Raw genomic sequence first — 19,734 nt, forward strand, 5'->3', positions numbered from 1 at the left:
CGCAGACCCCTCCGAACTGGAAGAATATGAATTGGCAGCTTTTGTTTGGAGCCCAGTTAGAATCCCTCATCCCTGGCTTTCTGTTGTTGTGTTTTGTTTCTAGACAGGATTCAACCGATAAGATTGGATAAACAGCTGACCCGAGGCATCTTTACCCAGAAACCTCAGCTGTGCTCAGGGAGACTTCTCATGTCATGAGAACAACATTCAGGTCAAACTCAAAACCCACCAGCCACTAACATTTACTTTACTTCCAAACCTCAGATGTTATTCCTCGTGGATAATGTCCGCCCCCTTAGAAAAAAACTACTAACATACACCTTAGCCAAGTACATCTAAACTCAGTTTTCACAATTCCTGACATTTAATCCTAGTACAAATCCCCCTCTTAGGTCAGTTAGGATCACCACTTTATTTTAAGAATGTGAAATGTCAGAAAAATAGTAGAGAGAATGATTTAATTCAGCTTTTATTTCTTTCCTCACATTCCCAGTGGGTCAGACGTTTACATACACTCAATTAGTATTTGGTAGCATTGCCTTTAAATTATTTAACTTGGGTCAAACGTTTTGGGTATCCTTCCACAAGCTTCGCACAATAAGTTGGGTGAATTTTGGCCCATTCCTCCTGACAGAGCTGGTGTAACTGAGTCAGGTTTGTAGGCCTCCTCGCTCGCACACGCTTTTTCAGTTCTGCCCACAAATTTTCCATAGGGTTGAGGTCAGGGCTTTGTAATGGCCACTCCAATACCTTGACTTTGTTGTCCTTAAGCCATTTTGCCACAACTTTGGAAGTATGCTTGAGGTCATTGTACATTTGACCCATTTGGAAACAAGCTTTAACTTCCTGAATGATGTCTTGAGATGTTGCTTCAATATATCCACATACTTTTACGTCCTCATGATGCCATCTATTTTGTGAAGTGCACCAGTCCCTCCTGCAGCAAAGCACCCCCACAACATGATGCTGCCACCCCCGTGCTTCACGGTTGGGATGGTGTTCTTCGGCTTGCAAGCCTCCCCCTTTTTCCTCCAAACATAATGATGGTCATTATAGCCAAACAGTTCAATTTTTGTTTCATCAGACCAGAGGACATTTCTCCAAAAATTACGATCTTTGTCCCCATGTGCAGTTTCAAATTGTAGTCTGGCTTTTTTTATGGCTGTTTTGGAGTAGTGGCTTCTTCCTTGCTGAGCGGCCTTTCAGGTTATATCGATATAGAACTGTTTTTACTGTGGATATAGATATGTTTGTCCCTGTTTCCTCCAGCATCTTCACAAAGTCCTTTTCTGTTCTGGGATTGATTTGCACTTTTCACACCAAAGTACGTTCATCTCTAGGAGACATAACGTGTCTCCTTCCTGAGCAGTATGACGGCTGCGTGGTCCCATGGTATTTATACTTGCGTACTATTGTTTGTACAGATGAACCGTGGTACCTTCAGGTGTTTGGAAATTGCTCCCAAGGATGAAACAGACTTCTGAAGGTCTACAGTTTTTTTCCTGATATCTTGGCTGATTTCTTTTGATTTTCCCATGATGTCATGCAAAGAGGCACTGAGTTTGAAGGTAGGCCAATTGACTCAAATGATGTCAATTTGCCTATCAGAAGCTTCTAAAGCCATGGCATCATTTTCTGAAATTTTCCAAGCTGTTTAAAGGCACAGTAAAATTAGTGTATGTAAACTTCTGACCCACTGGAATTGTGATACAGTGAATTATAAGTGAAATAATATGTCTGTAAACAATTATTGGAAAAATTACTTGTGTCATGCACAAAGTAGATGTCCTAACCGACTTGCCAAAACTATAGTTTGTTAACAAGAAATTTGTGGAGTGGTTGAAAAAAAAGTTTTAATGACTCCAACCTAAGTGTATGTAAACTTCTGACTTCAACTGTACAAGTACAACTTCCGACTACACCCGACACAGCCAGAAGAGGACTGGCCACCCCTCATAGCCTGGTTCCTCTCTAGGTTTCTTCCTAGGTTTTGGCCTTTCTGGGGAGTTTTTCCTAGCCAACGTGCTTCTACACCTGCATTGCTTGCTGTTTGGGGTTTTAGGCCGGGTTTCTGTACAGCACTTTGAGATATCAGCTGATGTACGAAGGGCCATATAAATTAATTTGATTTGAAGTAGGTAGAGGCTCAAATCAGAGACTTGCTAGGACAAGTGCAACGCCTACAAATGAATTCCTTGGCCTTATGGTGGATGTATGGGCGAACTGCTCCCAGTCTTTCAGATAAGGTGTTGATTACCACAGTAAAGTAAGGCTAGCTCAGGACATACCATTCTATGACACACGGTGTATCACATTCCTGTGTGCATACTGTGAGAAAGCTTCCTCCATTCCTCCATTGATGCTGACGACATCAATGGAGTTGGAGCGGACGGAGACGGAGAGAGGATCGTTGGATGGAGGAGAAGGAGGAGGGCAATTTATTGGATGCTCTGACTAATCAAATCGGAAGCTTTTTCAGTTTACAAACACTGGTAATAAAGATGAAGGACCTCTGCCATGCAGTCCAGTAGAGTCTGAATCGTATCTCACTAGAGAAGCTATGGGACCAACTCTCCATCCAACAGGCATTCAGGAAGAAAATGAGAGGGCATATTTGAGATACCTAACGACTGACTCTCCCTACCTACAGCAGGAAACCTATTTACACGGTATTCTACACTCTAATCAAGTGCTTGTGGAGCCCAAGAGTGTCCAAACAGGCTAACTGACAACCTGATGGGGTCTAACAGATCCATTGTGTTACTCCATCTTGCCTATTAACCCGGGTGGACTTCAGGGGTTCGTGACACACTAGTTTAGGTCACTGTCACACTAACTGCTGTCGAAGGCACATCTCCTTGCATGTTGCAGCAGGTCTCTTCGATCATGTTTGACCACACGGCGCGGTATCTCTCAGGATGACTCCAGTAGAGTAGGATAGATCTGATTATCATCAGACATGTTCAGGCCTATCTGTTTCGTTCCCCAACCCCGTCTTTAAGTCTATTGAAAGAGAATGGGACAAGCAGTGCTTGGTGTCTCTGTGGAAGAAGGAGGCCATAATCTCCCTTAATGAGCTTGTTTCTCCACCATTATCCTGTAGGCTGCCCTGGGGAGAAGCTGGTGTTTCCTATGGAGTGCCCCCGCTGTGCTGACCCTTACATGCTTCTGCATATGAAATGTAGGGCCGGATCTTTGTCTCCTTTCTCCTGGGCTCTAGCAGAGCCCTAGACTATTTGCATAGTGCTGAATGGAACCTCCCGCGTTATTAATTAATACTGAAACGGCCTGCGCCGCCTGGCCCGCCGTCGCCATCTGACCAGATCCCCACCGAGTGCCTCGAACGGAACTTTTCCATCAAAAGAGAGGAACCATTAAAACGAGGCGTTTTTGTCTCCCCACCTCTCCTCTCTCTTTCTCTCACTCCCTTGAAAACAGAAGGCTTGGTTTATGCAAGTTTCCCAAGAAGAGGGGGTGGAGGTGGGGGTGAGTTCAATCTCTTCTATGCATGAAATACTGAGGCCCCAGGTGATCCTTTGTCAACTCTCTTGCAAATAGCAAAGCCTTAGAAACCTCCTCTTCCAGCGTCACCTTCTCAGCATGTTTGTAGGGGGATTCTCTGGGAGGATTCTCACCAGATAGTTGAGTTGATTTATGGCTGGGAACGTTGCACAAAATGGGTTTTGAATTCCCAGAGATCTTCGGATGCAACAAATTGTTCAACTCACTCTTTGCCTGGATACAGATCTGAGTTCTGAGGAGAGTATTCAGACAAAATGGCTTGCTGCTAATCCCAGTTATCTGCGGCAAGGCTCCCTTCTACAAGAAGTCGGGAAGACATCTTCCTCCACGAGACTCGTATGTGTATATCCACTGCCTCATTGAAGCAATTAAGGACAAAGTGCACTGGGAGCCTTGCACAATGTTGCTTTGGGAATAGGTCCGATCACTGACACAGTCGTTCCTCACAGTAATCTCTCCATTGGCACAGAAGAGAAAGAAGGAGAAAATGAGAAAGAGAGAGGTAGGAAGAGAGAGAGAGAGAGGGAGAGAAAGAGAGCGAGAGAAAGTGAGAGAGAAAAATGGAGAACGAGAGAGAGAGGCAGGAAAAGAGAGTGAAAGAGAGAGTGAGAGAGTAGAGTGAGTAGAGTGAGAGATGGAAAATTCCATGTCTTCAATGGGACTCTGGCCAGTTCCCATGGAGACCATCAATGTGCTCTCCGTCTTTCACAACATACACTATCAATTGCACAATCAGAAAAGGGATTCCACATCAAAAGTGGCAATGTTTAGAGACCTGTCACCCTAGCTCCCTTCCATCCATCCATACGCACACTCCTCTACAACCACATGGATCTCACCCATAAAGGAGTGTAGGGAGCATTCCTGTGGGGCCAGAGGTGGAACACTGGGGTGGAGTCCGGGGGGGGGGGTCTGGGAGGGAGAGGGAAGCCTTGCTGCAGCTCTGGATCCCATTACCCCCCATACTGCTGGGGTGTGTGCTGGGAGAACCTGCCCCACAAACACTCCCTGAACATGGGAAAGTCATCATGCCCCCAAGCAGTAGGGAGGCGTGAGAAGATGGGGAGACGAAGAGAGCGATGACGACATGACGTGCACTGCAGGAACAATACACTCCTCCTCTTACTCTTTTTTTTGCTCTCGCCCCCCTCCTCCTCTCCAGTTCTTCAGATCATATCTCCTGTCACTCCCACGGCTCGATGTTTGATCTTAAAGAAACAATCCAACCTGGAGAGCAGAGGAGACAATGTCCAGGCCCCACCCCCGTCAGATCGTCCCTTGGTCGCGGAGTACACGGGAACACGCAAATGTCCCTTAAACCAGGCCCCTGCCCTTTGAAGTGTCACTCCATGCTCTATTAGCCACTGATATGCCTCGAGAACATGACCGTACCAGACGCCACAGCCGGGAGAGAGAAACATGACGAACGCGGACATGAGACTCTCACAGGTACACGTCCTCCATGACACATGCTTTTCTAGGCCGCACACATTTACACAAGGAGGTAATGCATCTCACTTAAGTTATAAGGCGTGACGACACTGCATGACGGGGCCCACATAGCAACCTGAATGGGGCTCCTCCAGTCATTGTTGATTAGAATGGGATTTTGAATTTTGCGTCGAGAGAAGAGAGACGAGGATATTTTGCAACAGCTGCAACTATGTTGACGCAAGACATCAGCACCTAATTGACTTGGCAGCACATCCATTATCACTCTGACTTGCAAAACGTGGCTCGGGAGCCCAAAAAATAAACGCAAGACAAAAGTGATATCAGATGGCAACCCACATCCCCATTGGCTCATCTGTTGAGAACGTAAATGTTTTCGATTCAAATGCTATCATTGTCCCCCAGAGAGACTTTAGTAACACTACAGAATGCAACATTGTTTCCTGTCGTACCTGTAGCACAGAGGGCAATGAAGGTCTGCACGTGTTTGCGTATCAGCACTAACTTCTCCTCGGGCAATGGCAGCTTCCTCACAATGTGCTCTATGAAGTCATTTGGAGTGACAGCCGCCAGGTTCCACTTCAACTTCCCCAGCACCACCAGCTCCCACTCCTAAAACAGAAAGTGAGAGAGAGGAGAGACTGTGTTAGGATGAGAGAGGCTATTAGGCTAAACATTCTGTATATACACGGCACCACCCTGGCTGACACCGAGCCAGGCCCGAGGAGGCTGTACTGTATGTGGCAGGCTGTCTCTTTGCCTGTGTGAGCCCCTAGCCTTGCCCTAGCCTTGCCCTACGCTGTCCTACCCAGCATAGAAGGTGGTGTGGTTGAGAAGAGAAATATCATTATTATATTACTCTCCCTGGCTAGGAAAAAGAGCAAAGCAGGCTGGCTGAGGCAACAGCAGCTCTGACACCCGAACGCAGGTGACCTCACAACATTCGTCTAGTAGTTTGGCATCTGGGACTTTCCTCAGGAGAGACCTGTGAGGTCTGGGGATTGGATGGGGGTGGAGGGGGACTCTGAGACTAGCTCTTACTAACATGCTCAAGCCAACAGAGGCAATGAATGGGTTCCTAGCTATATGGCTGACCTTTTGGTCAACTGTCTATGCAGAATGAATGACACAGTATCAATTTTACATGTACAAATGCATGAGAAAAAATGCACAGCAAATAGGTTAGCACAGGATAGCATGGTTTTACCTTCATCATTAGCTGCTGGGAGCCATTCCATTTTCCACAGTTATGGCCTGCTTTGGGCACCTAACAATTCATTCCACCCCATCTATATGAACATTGATACTGGCTCTGTATTCGATAATGTTAAACAAACGCCAAACAGAGCTAATTTACAACGATTTATAGCTCACCAGGAACACAGACAAAACAACTCTATACCTAATGTTGGACATTAACAGCATAAAAGTACATGCTTCAAATAAAACAAATGCTACACTATAAGTGAAAGATTCACCTAATTAACTTTAACTTTCAACTGTGAGCTGTAGCCTCAACTGCCCTTTCCCAATGTCTATCAGTAATAGCCAATGACATTTAGGCCGAGCTTAATTTACATGGGGGGGGGGGGGGGGTTATGTTTAAGTTGTACGGTTGCCCTCGCTTTCTTAGAGAAGAAAGGGTGAGTAACGGAAGGAGCTGGTGACTAATTTGGGGGGAATTGTGTGGTTCGGACTGTCCTTGTGACTAGTAGCTAGTGATTTTCCCCTTCAGAGAGCCACATGGTTCTTAGTCATGAGATGACGCCGGTCCAATGTGGCAGCCATTAACTGCTCTCAGAGCTCCATGACACGGTAACTCTGGACCGATGACTAAATTCGATTCCCAATCTCAGGTGAACTGTATCTCTCCTCTCTTCTGAAAGGGGACCACACACTGGATGGCGCAAGCGGCACTTAACATCCAGATGATACTTCCCTATGATATCCCCACTTCAGTTTCACAGGGTGTTGCATTTCCCTATCAACTTACATAGAACGGTTGCAAACTGCTAAGGTTCAGTGTGTCACTTCTTAACAATACCACAGATACCGCTGTGAAAGAGGCCATTGACAAATTTGATTCTGCGGTTAGAATTCAAGGACTCAATTAGGAATTGTATAGATAGATGGCCCTGACTATGACCTAACTCTTGTCCGCACTCCGCAGTGCGGAGTGTCTCCCTCTCTCTCTCCCAGACAGAGAGACAGAGACAGACAGAGAGACAGAGAGAGAGAGAAAGAGAGAAAGAGAGAGAGAGAGAAAGAGAGAAAGAGAGAGAGAGAGAGAGAGAGAGAGAGAGGGAGACAGAGAGACAGAGAGAGACACAGACAGAGAGAGAGAGAGAGAGAGAGAGAGAGAGAGAGAGAGAGAGAGAGAGAGAGAGAGGGAGAGAGAAAGAATGAGAGAAGGAGAGCTTTGCAACACACCCTCCATGCAGTGCTTCCGGGTCACACCTTCTGGGTGACATTGTGGTTTCTTTTACAAGAAATTGTTACCAAAGATGGGGCCAAAAAACTATCACATGGGCTGAGCAGCTGATCTCCTGTTTCCTGTGCCTATTTGTGAGCCAAAAGACTGCCTTATAGAGAAGCTGGCTGTGAACACACCCAGGCAGCCCACATGAAACCATCTCAAGGACAGGGTTCACCACTTCTCCTCTCACCCAGGCCTAAACAACATGAGTACGGGTGGATACAGCCCAGCCCAGCCCGGTTCCCAGCTAAAGGGAGTTCTTCACCTGATGTTAATCCTGCTTCTGTCAGCATGTAATATAATGACAAACAATGATAGATAGTTGCTGAGGTTGTCTCGCCTAGCCAATAAACTGGTCCAGGGCCTGTCATCACAGGGAATGGCTGGCATCTCCAGCCCATACCTACTTAGTAACAAAGAGTTGGGATCAGCAGCACCCCATCTTAATTAACACTGCCGCTGGCTGCAGGAATCAACTGAGGAGCCAGGCCAGGCCCAGGCAGGCCCTGAGCTCTCAGCCTCCACGACTGAATAATATGTGACTAATTTCACATCAACGAGTGGGATTCACTGTTGTTTATTAAATGATGTTTATAAAATGTTGCAGAGGGAATATTTTTCTGATGTGAAAAACAGACTATTTAAATGTTCACCTCCACCGCTTGGGAGTGAACTATCTAACAACTGGTACGTCTGGTCCATCATGACCCTATGACCTTGCCAAGGGCTCTAACTTTGGGGTACCAAGGACTGCAGAAATAACCATAACCAAGACAAGCAGGATGTGATCACACCAGGTCAAGTGAAACCTTGCTGTGAGCACCCACAGCCAAGTTATCCAACTAACAAATCGCATGCCGAATTGTAACGTCAAAAGTATTGTATGCATGTAATAAACATCTTTATTCTGCCACATTGGAAAAGGTGCTTTTTGAAGCAGGATCTACAAAAAACAGTAACAGTGTCCATTCTGTGAGGACAAAACTTGAGTGAAGCAAACTTTTGAGGTTAACGACAAAACTGTGTTTGCCAGGACCATCAAAATGTGAGACTTCCTCTCTGTAGACTACAGCCTCTGAAGATCACTCGCTCGATCCAAAACTTGGCTTCAATTCAACACTGACCTCGACCTACTGCAAATACTTGCCACTAGATGGCGATGGAGACCACTGTACAAAAACCTACTGTACAGTCCAATATTACAGAGCTCTTGGGGGACAAACACTCTGGGTCCTACAGTGATGGGGCCAAAAATGGTCATATAAACAATTGATTTACATGGAATCTAGGTTTGCTGATAAATCTAGGATTGCTGATGATCTCCATGAATCTCCATGCATGTAAATAGGGCCAACATAGTTTTTTACAAGAAAATAATATGAATAAATATTAAAAATATAGGTGGCTTTTGAGATATGGCTCATAGCATAAGCATTGATTACATTAACAATTAGCTATGAGTTTCATAGAAATGTTAACAAATGTCATAATAACAATCTGAAATTGAATCATTTTGTTGGCAGAAACCAACTGCTTACCAGCAACTCCTGTGGTCTGATGGAGTTATCTGTGTAGATGCAGAGTTTCTCTGCAGTTAATGGACGAGTTTCTTTCAGTTTGGATGCAAGGAACATGCAAACTGCTCCAAGAAGTTGCAGATTACACTTTCTGGTTGGAACCACGGCTAAAAATCTGTCCAAGTAGTTCATTGCCAAGGGAAAAACCTCTTCCTCACACTTCTGTTCTTCACAAACCTAGAGAGAGAGGCGACAATGTGACAATGTACAGCATTTGGCATCATCAAATTCCAGTTATTTCAATTAAAATTTCAATTGTTCAATTCATGTGAAACATAAAAATCATAACGAAATGATGGAAATAATCTAATAGCCAGATATGCATATCCATTCTTTGAAACGCTTTGGGACTTGGCCAAGAACTGAGCCCAGCCCAGAGTTGTTTGTTGCGACATCATCAATACATTCTAAATGGATTATTTTCTATGTTTGAAAAAGGTCTCCGGCACAGGCTGTCAATGCACTCGACTTCCTTCAGTTCATTCAGTAAGAAATGAATACAAGTCACAATCACCCCAGCCAAAAAACACCCAGGCACCACAGTAGCCTATACGGAAACTCTTCTTTTTTTTCCTTCGTCATATTTTCATAAAATATTTAAAAATATTAATAAATTGTCTACATCTATCGTTTTCACATCATAATGAACACCAATGTCTTTCACATCAGACCCGACAATTGATAAACATGACATTTGAAGTTCAATGCGAAATAATTGTCAAATTGAAAACGAAGTAGCATGCGGTTGCTCTCGAGTGCGTCACCGCCAGTTCGAAATATTTTTTCCTAAATTAATATAAAATCTTTAATGAATCCTAGTTAAATAACTCTTACATGAAAATAAAGCTCAGACGGTCGGGTTTCTTTTCAGACCATTTCCAACTGATTATGTCAAACAAAGTGTAAAAAATCTAACTTAATTCCTGGGTGACGGACTTCAATGCCGAGACCAGAGGAACAAATAGGCCCGCGCCCCTTCCGCGATCCGATATTTAAAAAATAAATAGAAAATGTTTGCTACATATTTCGGCATATTTTCAATTATGACTATGTAGTTTAGACACTGCTCTTTCACTCCGGACACGTTTCAACTGCTGTTATGGCGTTTATGACACTGTAAAATCGTCAGAAAAACTGCAACAGTTCCAATAGAAACCAATATGGCGTTAGAATATAGGCTAGAATAGGGCAAGGATTAACTGCATACGTGTGCATGGAAATATTTTGGCAATCTAAAACATAACAAAATAATCCAGGGCACATTTCATAGATCAGACATATGCAAAGAATAACTTTATCTGGTTATATACACCACTGTAACCACATGCCTATATATCTCTATCAAAATCGTCAGTGACTTGGTTCAAATACGCTACAGATAAAATAACCATATAAATACGAGTAGTTGATTATATGCTACCACGATTGTCTATTTTGGCAATGTGATATGCAACCCTCTTTCTCACACCATGCAAACCTGACAAAATGACAGTGAAAAGTCCGATGTTAGTGTTTTGAGATGAGTCGTAGGCACGGAAATAGCCTAGAGTTGAAGTGTTTCGGTACAAACCTCCAGCATCCAAGTCGCAACCATCCTCCTCATAAATGGCTGAATATCTTTCTGAACGCACTTGAAATATGAACATTGTGGAAGAAAACGTTCTTCAATGGTCAACAGGCTTTGTAATACCCTGTCATCACACAGAAGATTCGGATCAAGACTAGCTCTGACGATGGTGTCCACTTCGAGGCAAAGCAGCTCCATGGTCGTTTCAGTTTTGAAAAAGTTGGGTTATTCTTGTGAAAGTACTATAGCAATATTACAAGATGCAAATAAACTGGAAAGAAAGTATTTTGGAGGCATAAAGTGAGACTGCAGGGCTCCCAAGAGTTGTCCTGCCTCTCCTTGCGAACTTTTTCCTCTCCCCCACAGTTCACTTCTACTTTCTTCTGGCTGGATACGTTTGAAGCCTGCCTTTACTGACCATGACGCAAGCCGCAAATCTCATTATGTAGAACAGTTGCCCAGACGCAACATGCTCTCATCAAACATTTGTTACTCTTTTCTCTAGGCTACACTTTTACTTTACAACTATATACTTTATATTTATTTATTTTATCATGATAAAAATCTATATCACCACAAACAAAACCCCACCCCCACCCATGTGTCAAATGTACAAATAGAGACAATTCACTTGGATAAAAGTCTATATTTATATCAATTGATTCATTATACGATTTTCATGTATGCATAAATAAATCCAGCAAGTGCTTGAGTTAAAACTCGTCAGGGGAACAGTTTCTCTGCATTCATAGGGGATGTTGCATGTAGGAATAGTAATAGTTCCAATTGTACAACTTTATAAACATGCATTAGGATAATCTTATTTCTCTATTTCAGTTTATTAAAAGCAAAACTACTCCTTGTTCATTTGCTTTCTCTTTTATCTGATGAACTTAATGAACTTATAGTCGCCCCCTCCCTCCCTCCCTCGCAGACGTACACACGCCCGCGCAGACTCGCCGACAAAACACACACGCGCGCGCTCACACACACACACACACAGGTATACCATATACAGTATCTTTTATATAGCAGCAGAAGCCGTACGCATGTGGTTGAATGAGATAGCGTTCTAGGAAATGTATTGCAGCATAGACAAGATGTTGCGACAAACTTATTTTATAGATAACACCACGATGACAGCCTATGCTCTGTATTGGACAACAGTATGTATTAATATATACATATAATACCTATTTTTGAGGTTGTGATCATAACACTCATATGCAGAAAGTGATACATATAGGACCCATGTCAGAATTAATTATAGGCAACCATAATCTTGCCGTGATAGAGATCAGTTAAATAGGTCTATGTAATCTTGGAGGAGCACTAAGCAGATCTGATATAGTTTGTCAAAAAAAGCTTAAGCTTGTCTCTAATAATAAACTACCCCCAAAGATGCGTCAACTAGACTATCCTGCATTGATTGTGTTTCAAATGCAGAGGGGGCAGTCTCCCGGTGCGATCAAAGTTGTTAAATTCCATTCGAGTGGGTCTCTCTATCGGTCTGAATGGCAACACTTTTGTTCTTCTACTTGTAAGAGAACTAGGAAATGATTCTTTAGAGCATTTTTTGTCTCGAGATTGTTTCCTCCCCTTGTCACAATTTGCATATAGCCAATAGGTATTCTGCGTGCGACCGAGGCTTGCTGATTGTTACTGGGCAGACTTTTATTGCATAGGCTACCTTCGGAGCACCAGGGCTGTCCAACTCCTGCAATGACCATTTATCAATTCACACGATTAGCGGATGTTATTGTACCCCTAGGATAGAGTGACATCGTAAAATGATATCCAACTATCAAGCAACAAAAACATTGGAAAGCAACACATTCCATATGGATGAAACCTCCACCTCACACACGTTTTAAAGTTGAAACTAAAAAACTATTTGACTTGGAAAAGTATAAAGCAGTTCTATAAGCTACTACAATATTGATCAACATTGCTATAACTTGTTTACGACGCAAAAATGAGAGACATATAGCATCGGCTGCAAGTAGGCAACTGTTTCTTAATTAGTTCCATGATAAAATGTTACGTCACAGCAAAGGAGACCAGCTATACCAAACCACACACACAGAGAGAGGACAGGAGGGATATCTCGAGAGCCAGCTCCTGCAGAATATACACACCAGTAAAAGGACATTATTCATGTAACGATGGCCTGCCGCAAATTCTTTAAACGTGCTCTTATCTCATTAAGTCCCCAAAACAAGGGCAAGAGCAAAATAAGAAAGGTTCATTGTCATCTCCCGACGTCTTGTGGGCGAGGGGTGATGAGTCTGAAGAGGCAAGGTGAATACCATATACCCTCCATGTTAGGGAGATGAATCGATGCTGCAGACAGATGCACCTGCTTCAAACTTGTTCATGCTACGTGGGGATGGTTACAAGTTACAACCGGTTACAAAGTTGCATTAGTCTGGACCTTGTGTCATTTGAATGATCTTACAATATTTGCAGTTGCCACAAAAAGCTTGGGAACAGACATGATCAAGATAAGGACTAAACGCAACGAACAACACGTAACTGTATTATTGGTTGTCATGCAACAAATCTTCAAAACACCCAACTGTTCCTTAATTGGTTCCATGATAACCTTTTATGTTGTTGTGACCATCAACAACAAGAAAAACTAGCCTACATGAATGAGGCACTGAGTGATTAAAATCTTCCCTTTCTTTTGGAATGTTTTGAACTACAAAAATGACAACGTTTGAGTAGGCATCAAAGACAATACCGGACGTTTTTCAATTAAGATTTTTTTATGCGTTTAGCCTACCAGCCAACACATCCAGCAAGTTGCTCGTTGTGTGGAAGCAGTGTGTAGGGGTTCCCCTGCTCCTCCAGTCCCTGACGCATCTCAACGAGTCACTCTGGTAAATTAATCTCCCCTCAGAGAAACAGAATAAGCAATCAAAATTCTACATCGTGCAAACCCATCCGCGCCATAATGACTGATCGTGAAGATTCACATGGGATGCATAAAACTATGCAGAAGTAGAGTCAAATTGAGGCAACATTTCCACAATCATGTCCGATGGAAGTTTCCACCTCACCAGACCGGACAGATACTCTTTGATGGCCACGCGTCTCAACCAAATCCTCCGATGGCAAAGTGCATTTGATTTGTTATAATGCCCAATAAAATGCAAATTTCAACTTATTTCTCATATTTCCGCCTTTCATAACGGTGATTTATTCGAGGCGGCTCATGTTCTGAATGCCTGCATCTCATGACTTGCTCATGCACCTGTCACTGGCATCAGAAATGACTTTTTAATATCAATTACTTGGACAGCAGATGTCTAACAAAAGGTACAAATACAGACAGCAAAATGAGCCCATTTCCTATATTCCAACAAAGACAAAAGTTTTGCCGCAGCTTTATCGAGTTTGGAAGAAGTATGAAAGAACCATGCTGTATTTTCGCGGAGTAATGACGTCATCACAGGCGCTGAGCGTCAAACGCAGAATTGGGCCGAGGCGCATGTTATTTCCCGGATGCATGCAATTAACATTATAGCCAAATGGGGGACACACGCACACACAAGGCAATGCAACGTTTGTTTTGAACTTTATTCGGAATTAAAAAGGTTTAAAAAATATCTCACCTCATAGTGTGACTGCAATGGTTTGTCTCACTCAACGTTCACTCACTCAAAGGGGCATGATACAGCCCTACATAAAGGTTTTGAAATAATGGCTAGGCTGCATACCGAAAGCACAAGTAGGTTGCTGACCAAAACAAGAATTAAGATGCTTTAAAACTCTGTCAAACAAACAGACGGGCATTTTTATCAGGAAGAAACTTCATGAGTTTAAGGTTTCAATGCTCCACAAATGACAGCAGTAGCCTAAACTATAGGTTGTGAGTCTCTGCCTCCTTTCAAACAAATTAGACTGAAAAAAGAGGATATTGAAATCAAAAGAAAAATAAACATTTTTAATTTCACAATTCAGAAAATGAACATATTTGAAGTGAAAACCATGTAGAAGTTCTATACCATATGTTATCTTTTCAAATTCATAAAAAAACTTATAATTTTACAGTTTATAACATATTTCTGACATTGTTTATCTTCCCTGTGAGCATGTTTACAGATCAATTATGCAGCAATGAAGCAATCATAATGTGTTGATTTGGCTTTTACATGGAACTACATTTGAAACTACTACAAAATAATTATCAAAACAGGTTCAAAAATAGGTTCTAAAAAGAAGGCATTTCCCCAATCTTACTAAACTAGGCTGTGTGAAAGTTGGCTGATTTATAGAGAATGTCAATTATGGCATGTGATAGAAGCACGTTTTGAAAAACATGTGAAATGTGGGATACCTAGAGCTCATTCTAACACACCTGCAGCTATGTGCAACAGAGGCAAGCTGGATTTGGTGCAGTTCTGCCATGACAAATAACATCGTTCTAACCAGATAATTAACACGAATGAAAAAAAAAACACATTTAGTTTTTCACTTTTATTTAAACAATCAAATAGATGGAACACGTAACTAGATTTGTCTCCCATACCATATTAGAGGGCAAAAAGGCAGAAAGAGGCAAATCCACTCTGTAGGTTCTTGGTTTGAATGCCTTTATATCATTTCAGACTGTAGGTACAAATCATATATATTATGTTTGTCCTTTTATTATGCTTTATCTTTGAAACTATTTTTTAAAAGACTGTGGAAATGTTATTGATAACCTTGTTAATAGTATTTAAAGAATCGGTTGGTTGAATATAAAAAATTAAACCATTTAATTATTTATAACATAATATATGAATAAAGTTCACTAATTCATTTCCTAAATTAAGATATATACTAATGTTATTTATAGAAGTAGATTTTGTTCTCTTATTCCACACTTTTGGCCTGGTGTGAACATATTTACTGTTTATGTTATAAAAACAGCACAAATGATTTGTGTTACATGTCACAACTGAAAAGCGGAGAAAATATTCCCCAAAAATGTCCTAATAAATCTAACATATTGTTGATGTAAAAAAGATGACCCTAAATCAACCATGACAGGGTCAGAAATGCTGAATGACACAAACCACGTGCATACACTGTTAATTCCAATTAATAAGAGGTTCAACCACTCTGCCCCATGTTTACATTTGTTCACTATTCAGTAACTGCCACACTGGCTGACTTGAAAAACAGTTAACAGCAAAATAATACACCAGTGAAACAAACACACCATTCTAATAGTTGATTACAACGTTTTAACACTAGGAACTCCCCTGACATTGTCATCTCAAAAACATCATCTGTGCACTATAAAGCAGAACCTTATCAGGCAAGTTATTTCGTTTATACTTCCAAAGTAATGCAAACCATTTCCTGCATTAACCTGAGCTTGAACATCTGTTATAACTCCCAAGTCTCCTTAGCTTGTCGCATACAAGTAACAAAATATACTAAATGACTACTACCATGTAGTAACAACCATGTAGGAACACTGCGTGTTAGGTGGTCATGAGACATCACTTGCTACAAAATATGCTATCATTTATATTCGCTACATGTTTTATTTCAAAACACCTTATGCATGCTTATCATTTTCTTATAATGCATTGGGCAAAGCTCACAACTGAGCTCGTCCTCGGGTTATTTTGTTGTGGTTGAACAACTGCAGAGGTCTGTGTAAAGCAATACCAAAAGATCGATCCATACCATAATACCGGCTGTATGCAATGCTCCAATGATCATTCATGTTATTGCTGATATCCACAAAGAAGTACCAATACAACTGGGTGATAACAATGTCCTGTATCTCGTCTAATCGTAGAATACAGACAGAGTACAGTTGTTAGGCTACCTGGATAATAACAGACAGAATCAGAAAGCCAGGTAGCCATAACTCAGCTCGCATGACCACCCAACACTGCACATTTCGCTAAAACAAAATACACATATTCTACTTTCAACCTCACACACTAGATTAGGAACACATGCATCCATGTTTGATTCAATCAAACCGATTCATTTGACTTGATTCTATTTTCGACTGCATTTCCCTAAGATGGAATGGCATAACGTCACAGCAAAGGAGACCTGCGTTTATATGGGAGAGCAATGGGGAGAGGATGGCAAGTTATTTCAAGCCATACAGATGGAGAGAGGACAGGAGGGATATCTAGAGAGCCAGCTCCTGCAGAATAAACACACCAGCCATAGGACTATTTAGTGGGAATAAGTACGTGCAATAATGGATTGATAAGCAAACGCTACAGACTACATTCTCAACCCCTTTCCATACTCTGGACGTCTTTCAGAAACCAAGCTACTCAGTTCGTGAGGGTTGTCCCTGGAAGCTCAAGCACCTGTGGCATGGTCTCAGAATCGTGTTTTATTCTCACCATTCTATTACTGACGTTACACTGCAACGTTGGCACCAATGACCAGGGCTGTAGACTCCCTCAGACGTTCTTTATGCAAAGATGTCCTCCCGAAAATGATTTCTTATCTCATTATGTCCAAAAACAAGGGCAAGAGCAAAAGAACAACGTTTATTTGTCATCTCTCCACGCCTTGGGGCAAGGTGAATACCCTCCCTGTTAAAGAGATAAATTGATGCTGAAGACAGAGGTAGACGCTGCAGACCTTCTCATATGCTATGTGGGGGTGGTTACAACCGGTTATAAAGTTGCATTAGTCTGGACCTTGTGTCAGAGTCGTGTGTATAGGTGGCAGGAAAGTCAGGCGCAGGAGAGTCAAACGGAGTGTAAAATGGAGTCTTTTAATGAATGTCCACGTAACATGCTCCATAACACTAATAAGAACAGAATATAAACAAACATGGGTACGAGGACCCGTCACCTATACAACAAACACAACAATGACAATAAACAATCTCTGACAAAGACATGAGGGGAAACAGAGGTTTAAATACACAACAGGTAATGAATGGGATTGAAAACAGGTGTGTGGGAAGACAAGACAAAACCAATGGAAAATGAATCAATGATGGCTAGAAGACCGGTGTCATCGACCGCCGAGCACCGCCCGAACAAGGAGAGGCAACAACTTCGGCAGAAGTCGTGACACCTTGTAACATATGACTGATATTACAATATTAGCAGGTGCCCCAAAAAGCTTTGGAAAAGACACAATCAAGATACGAACAAAGAGAAGAAAACAAAACAATGTGTAACTGTAGGCCTATTCTCGGTTGTCATACAACAAATCTTCAACGTTTTCTTGCTTTGAAAACGGAAGGGAAGAAACGAGGCTGTCGTTTCTTCCCTTCCGTTTTCAAAGCAAGAAAATCAGTCAAAGAAACAGCTCTTGAAAAGTTTAGAAAACACAAGTTAAAACTCAAAGCAACCTTTTTACATTCAGCCAGAATCTATCAAAGGGGTTGCTGACAGCGCGTTGAGGGACATATGGGTGTCTACACAGAGAGAACATAGTTGGTGTTGATCTACCTGCACGGGACAGACAATAAGGATGTCTGTACAGCACCAGCCAGCCAAACCCTCCCTCCGACAACAGAGAAGAGCCAGTCTGCTATTCATTTACCTTTCTTTACCCCCCCTTCTACCCTCCTCTCTCACATGCTTGACCCTACCTTTTGAACTCCACCAACAACCTTTCAATGACTCATCAAAACTGGGGAGAGGAGAAGAGAGGAAGATCTGGGGTACAGTTTGACAAGGACAGTAAATATTCCCTTGGCCGTCCAGAGGATACTTAGTATAGGTTTTCCTTTCTTTCTCACACTTGTAGAAGAACACAACAGCACATTTTTGAGTGGAGAGGCTCATCTGCTGCTTTGTCTTCACCCCCTGCTTCCCTAGGATTTTCCCATGTTCATATCGGTAGCCCTTGAGTTTGTCACTCATGCAACAGCTGCTTACTGATACTATACCAGAGCCCAAGCTTTTCCCTCCCTTCCTTTGCAACCCACACATAAGAACGAAGGCATTGTTGCTCCGAGGGGCCTTGAAACAGAATGCAAGGACTCTCTGAGGGCAGGTTGTGTCCCTCACGGTGTAATTCTGCACAAGGCGGCCCTCCTGATTCCTGGCTATTTGGAATGTTGGTCCAGAGGGAGTAAAAACATCCTGAAGACGTTCAGCTCCATGTACAAACCAAATGTGCATCATCCCAAACATTTATTGTAATGCAGTACTGTCCAATGGGTAGTGTTCATTAGACACCAAATGGAAGAAAACAGACTCAAAAAGGGAGCGACTACCTGGACCTGTCCAATAAGAAAAACACATTTTCCTTGTCTGTTGCAAAACTTTTAAAACATTTTCTGTTCTGTGCCCTAATGAACTGATTGTCCTGTTGGCTACTTCACAAGGAATACTTACCCTTTATTGTCTGAGTGAAAACTTTGTATGGCCTTCAAACTTCATACTTCGATGTGTCCTCAATATGTTCCCTCAGACAGATGTCAGTTTGAGACAGACAGAACGAGAGATTGAGAGACAGATGGAATGACTGGCAGCCAATCCCCTGGGAGGTAATGCCATTTTGTGTCTCTAAAGACCAATACATATATTGAACTATGTGAATTGAAGTCAATGATTCATAAACACGTCAACTGTAATTATGATCATACAGCATACAGTAGAGAGAGATATTTGCATTCAAGTTGAGAGACACCCAGTTTTGACACTTGCTGCAAATTGCCCAGAAAGAAAGAGAACTGTTGTCTCTGAGTGAGGCATTCATGCGAATCATGTTTAATGTATGATTCATGCACCCCTCCCTGTTGGGAACAAAGAAAAACGCTGCCTATTGACATTATATTTGTCAAACGGACAAAAAGCATTGCAAACATGAAAAGTTTAACTATGTGTTCTCCACAAGTTGAAAAGGTGGGAATAAGGTAGCAGTCCTGTCTCACAGAAACCTTTCTGACTGCAGCTGTGTTTAAGAGGCTCTCCTATTGACTTTGAAACAGATAGTCTTGGGGTTTCAAGGGTTGATGGGCTCATTGTCATCAACTCATTGTTGATTCCCAATGCCAACACCTGCACACACACACACACACACATACACACACACACACACACACACACACACACACACACACACACACACACACACACACAGTGGGTAAGGGCACCATCTTCATGCAGTGTGTGTGGTTAGGTTAGGGCCCCGGAGGT

At 42.3% G+C, this 19,734-nt stretch overlaps 1 protein-coding gene across 2 annotated transcripts in view; it reads right to left on the reverse strand.

Moving 5' to 3' along the window:
- The window catches only part of LOC115109603 (G1/S-specific cyclin-D2), a 129,019-nt gene that overhangs the window by 13,771 nt on the left and 95,514 nt on the right, over positions 1-19,734 (reverse strand). The window contains exons 1-3 of one of the 2 annotated variants that reach the window (XM_029634694.2): positions 10,598-11,057; positions 8,989-9,204; positions 5,427-5,586 (exon numbers count right to left, since the gene is read on the reverse strand). In XM_029634694.2, the coding sequence (XP_029490554.1) occupies positions 5,427-5,586; positions 8,989-9,204; positions 10,598-10,792 (571 nt within the window). In that variant the 5' untranslated portion in view covers positions 10,793-11,057. Of the gene's footprint in view, positions 1-5,426; positions 5,587-8,988; positions 9,205-10,597; positions 11,058-19,734 lie in introns of those variants that run through there. The other variant, XM_029634695.2, reaches the window with a different exon arrangement.

This window comes from Oncorhynchus nerka, linkage group LG25, assembly GCF_034236695.1.
Source record: "Oncorhynchus nerka isolate Pitt River linkage group LG25, Oner_Uvic_2.0, whole genome shotgun sequence".
Classification (NCBI taxonomy): domain Eukaryota; kingdom Metazoa; phylum Chordata; class Actinopteri; order Salmoniformes; family Salmonidae; genus Oncorhynchus; species Oncorhynchus nerka.